Here is a 4720-nt window from a genome sequence, read left to right on the forward strand (position 1 = left end):
ACAACCGTAATCGTGTAGTTCATGGGGATTCTGCACTTTCTCCATTCTCTATTGTGGAAAGAGTGAACATTTTGTTGGAGGATCTCTATAACTGTCAGGACGCTTCCGTGCCAAACCATGTGCCCAAAGCTCTTCAACAAGGTTGGTCTCCTCCTCAGCACCATTATGTGAAAATTAATTGTGATGCTGCTGTATCTAAAAATGGACAGAAGTGCAGCCTTGGTGTAATTATTAGAGATATGAAGGGCTTTCCGATTGTGTCTGCTTGTTTTCAAATAATGAAGGGCCCGACCTTAGTGATCTTGGGTTGATTTGTGAAGATATTCATAATATAGCTAGTTTTTTTGCTTCTATCTGCTTCAACCATGTTAATAGAGAAACCAACAGCACTGCTCATGTGCTTGCTCATTTTGCAGGAACTTTAGAATGTTCAAAAGTATTTATAGGGAATGTTCCTTCATGTTGTATGTCAACTATGTGTAAAGACTTCCCTGTTTGATGTTTCAATATATTTTCTTCAATAAAAATAGTTGAACAAAACAGACCCATAATATGCAAGCTCAAACCTTTGATTACCATAAAATTCTGAATAGCATCCAATGAAATACACTTTTGAAGCAAACTAGTTCTGATGAAGAATACTGTCAAATCTGTTATCAATTTCACATGTATTTGAATTGCAACCATTAATTGAGCAACTTGATGATGATAATAATAGCTGAATCTCATAATTAGTTTTTCAGAATCTAAGCAATTGAACAAAATACAACCAAACTGAGCCAAGGATGACTTCCCACAGTAACCGCAGCAGTCGTGTCTCCGAATCGGTGCCAAACACAGCCTGCCCGGATGGGGTTGCACGTCTCTTTCCTTCACAGGACAGAAACTCGGTGGTGGCCAGTGCCGCCACACATACCAGCTGAGCGCCCTTGCATCGCTGCAAGAGCGTGAGATGACGGGTATCCAGAGAATTTGAACTCTGGCTGCTGAAACATGTCACTGTTTGATCCACTTGTGATATCTGAGCAAGTAGCGGAACCACCGTCTCTATGCTTTTCAGGCTGACGGACTTCCGATTCTGAATATTGCTGGCCATGGTTTCTAGGAGATGCATCGGTATCCTCGAGCTTTTTGGCATTGAGAAAGCGTCCACCGGAGCCCCTAGCCCTTCTCAGAGCATGAAGATGCCGAGACTCGTGAAGATAAGGCTGCAGAAGTTTAATAAAACACAGATAGTTGAAACAACATCATAGCACGAGATGGTAACACCGCATGTTAGCATGATGTAAAAAAATCCATACCTTACGAGCCTTGATGAGCTTGTTCTGAGCCTCAAGTTTTGCGCGGTAACGTCTCCTCCTGAGAATAGCATGGTATTGTTTTGCATTAACAAAGATCGGCTCATCTTGGGTAAATTCAAGCGGAAGTGGAACTCGAGGAGAGGTAACTCCGAACATCTGAGGATGCGGAATCTGGCACCATTTCAGAAAGTAGAAATTGTTCAATTCAGTTGGCAGGTACGCCATAAGAAATGAGGACCGTGACAGAACGAACTACTAAAACCGAGCAACTAGATGTTTTCGTATTGTATAATCCTTTTGCATAAATGCCTTGAAAATCAAACTTCACAAACCAATTATTTGAAAAATTAAACTTCATAAACCACAACGGATAAAGATGACAAACAAACGGCAAGAACCACAACGGATAAAGATGACAAAATAAAGGTAAGAACCTAAAAAAAGGAAAAAAGCAGAACATGCAGAGCAAGTTACTGACCATTGCCTGTGGCCCATAAGCAGCCAATACACCACCGAAGTATGGTTCAGAAAAGTGAATCGGAACACAAGCCTGAAATGGAAAGTAACGTAAGTTTTCACATGGTTCACGCATCCCGACAAAAGTTAGACCAAAATCGAATCTGAACGTAAGTTTTCACGTGGTTCACACATCCCAACAAAAGTTAGACCAAAATCGAATCTGAACGTAATTTTTCACGTGGTTCACGGGCATCCTGACAAACGTTACACCAAAAACGAATATTAACTTACAGTCGATTGGCCAAAGTCAACTTGTGAAGGAAAGATAAAATCCTGAGTTCCCATGGGTGATGTCATTTTAGTGTGGCACGCCTCAGAATTCTCGTGAGTCTCATTAAATCCTAATTAAGCAAAATGATAACTGATTAATTATCAAAAGGGAATATAATACTAAATAAACAAATCACCATATCCAACCTTCAAAACACACCGAATCAGTAATGAACATAAGCCAATAAGCGATTTTCTGGACAAGCATTACATTACCTTCTCCGATGCTAGCTACTTCGGGGTAAGATTGACCAGTCGACTGAGATGAAGACGAGTCCTGATCCTGAAACTGAAAAGTCAGTTTCTTGGTGGCATTAAAATGCTGCTGCGGAACCCCCATTTTCAAGCCTAAACTTTCAGACAAAGACGATTCTTCGAGTGTTGATTCAGTAAATTTCCTAATTTTGGCAAAAACAACATAGGGAAACATTGAATTGGCAATATTTCCACCAGAATCTATCATGCAGAAGCTATGCATTTTGATAAACGAAACTCAAATAGAAGTAAAATAACTCACTAGATCTTCGACGATGACCCTAAAAAGTTCGAATCTTTCGTTCCTTATCGACTATCTACAATCAAAACAAAGGTTGCCACATTAGGGATTTCAATCAAATGCAACATTCAAATATATTATCAAGACAAAACACATCTTCCTGAATCTAGAACTCATTGCAGAACTTATTTCACTCGAATCAAACACCCCGAAACCGAACAGATATATTAGGGATTTCAAAACAAAGTTGCCACATTAGGGATTTCAATTAAATGCAACATTCAAATATATTATCAGCACAAAAAACATCTTCCTGAATCTAGAACTCATTGCAGAACTTAATTCAATCAAATCGAACAGATTGAGACACCTTATATGCAATCAAAACACAGAAAATCAGAGACATGCAAATCAAAAAATGAAGTGCCCAGATAAGAATTGAAATCAAACATTAATTCCCATTTGAGCTTACATGCACAAACAAAAACCAGAAAATTGGGGGAAAACAAACATGTCTCCTCTATTGAAACATAATTTGAGTAATTAGGGAAATAATCAAACATATCAATAACTAAACAATCTGATTATTAAACTAACACAAAATTCTAAAGATAGAAACAATTTAGGCATAAAATAAGAACCTAAATCACACATGCAAACCCCAAAAAGGCATGATTTTTATCAAAACATAAACCCAAGATAAATTAATAATCAAGATCAAATTTTTATTACCAAGAATTAAAACCCACACACCATTTCAACATAATCAGAAAAAATGAAGAGAACCCAGATGAAATAAAGAGAGAGAAAGTGATAGAGAGAGAAAGAAATAGACCTTTTTTGGCTATGGTGAAGTGCAGAGGAACATTAATTGAAGTTGGGTTTGTACATATCTTCTTCTTGAACAGAGTTTCTCTCACTAAAAAGAAATAAAAATAACTTCTTCTTTTTTGTGTAATCTGTCTTTTGGTTAATGGCTTTAATGCAAAAGACTCAATCTTGATGGTGTTTAAAAAACAATCTATATCTCTCTCCTTTTCACCATTACCATCTCCACCATCACTTCTTCTCTACTTTCTTCTGTATTTTATGTTTTTGAAAGTTTTATAATATTTTATTTTTTTTGGATCATAATTGGCAATTAAGTAGTTTGGTCTTTTGTCGTTTTGCGTTGGTGTTCTTCCTTCTGTAATGAATTCTTTTTAGTTTTTTAAATATTGTAAGAGGTGAATTACACTCATAGTCATTCAACTTTACTCTTTTTCACAGTATTCGACACAAACTTTAAAACGTAACATAAAAAGTTAATTAAACTCTAACCTTATGACCACTAAACTTCAATTAATGCCTCAAAATAAAAAAAATCTTTCTTTAGAATCACATTTTTTATTTTTAAAATCACCATTTACAACTTCTCTCTAAACATTCACTTTCTTTCCTTTAACTAGAAAAGGCAACGGTATTGTACCCGTAAATATCTGACACTACCTGACCCTAATGGAACTACTTATATCCTGTATAAAGGGTATGTGACAGGTATGGATCAAAACCATTAGAGTAATGGGACGGGTATGATAATACCTTCAAAATATCTGGTACCCGTTACCCGTTGTAATTTTTTTATATATTAAAAAAAGGGTAATTAATTTATTAGTCCCTATATTTTGACAAAACACACTGTTTAGTCCCTGTATTTTCAAAAATACATGGTAAGGTCCCTAACCTTTTTCTCAGTGAACTGTTTAGTCCTTCCATCTGTTTGTTAGATTTTTTTACCGTTTATGACTTCGGAAATGACTAAATTACCCTTTACTATTTACCTTCAAACTTCCGAAGAGGAAATCCAATTTAGAAGAAGAAGCTATTTGTATGGAGAACAAGAAAAAGAACAGGCCCAATGCTTATAAATTTGAACGATTAAGAAGAAAATCAAGAAGAAGAACACTCAAAGTTGATTTCAGATGCATTAGAGTTTAAAGGAAAGGAAAATAAAGGAAAAGAAGAACGCAAATCCAAATTGACTAACATAATCTTCATAAGAGTCTAACGGCAGGGACTAAACAGTTCACCGAGAAAAACGTTAGGGACTAAATAGTTCACCGAGAAAAATGTTAGGGATTTTACCGTGTGTTTT

The 4720-nt window shown here is 36.2% G+C and overlaps 1 protein-coding gene across 2 annotated transcripts; it reads right to left on the minus strand.

The window, feature by feature from the left end:
* Positions 1–551: 551 nt before the first annotated feature.
* Positions 552–3686, minus strand: LOC136224776 (nuclear transcription factor Y subunit A-3-like). Of its 2 annotated transcripts, XM_066013194.1 has the most exons (7): positions 3423–3686; positions 2608–2664; positions 2307–2488; positions 2052–2161; positions 1780–1851; positions 1302–1472; positions 552–1208 (listed from the first exon to the last, which is right to left on the minus strand). In XM_066013194.1, exons 3-7 carry the CDS (start codon positions 2428–2430, stop codon positions 873–875), a joined length of 813 nt encoding a protein of 270 aa, XP_065869266.1. In that variant the 5' UTR covers positions 2431–2488; positions 2608–2664; positions 3423–3686; the 3' UTR covers positions 552–872. The 2 variants fall into 2 exon arrangements, with proteins under 2 accessions (XP_065869266.1, XP_065869267.1); XM_066013195.1 differs by lacking the exon at positions 2608–2664 and having other exon boundaries at positions 3422–3686.
* Between the last annotated feature and the right edge of the window lie 1034 nt (positions 3687–4720).

This window comes from Euphorbia lathyris, chromosome 3 (genome assembly GCF_963576675.1).
Source record: "Euphorbia lathyris chromosome 3, ddEupLath1.1, whole genome shotgun sequence".
NCBI classification, from domain to species: Eukaryota; Viridiplantae; Streptophyta; class Magnoliopsida; order Malpighiales; family Euphorbiaceae; genus Euphorbia; species Euphorbia lathyris.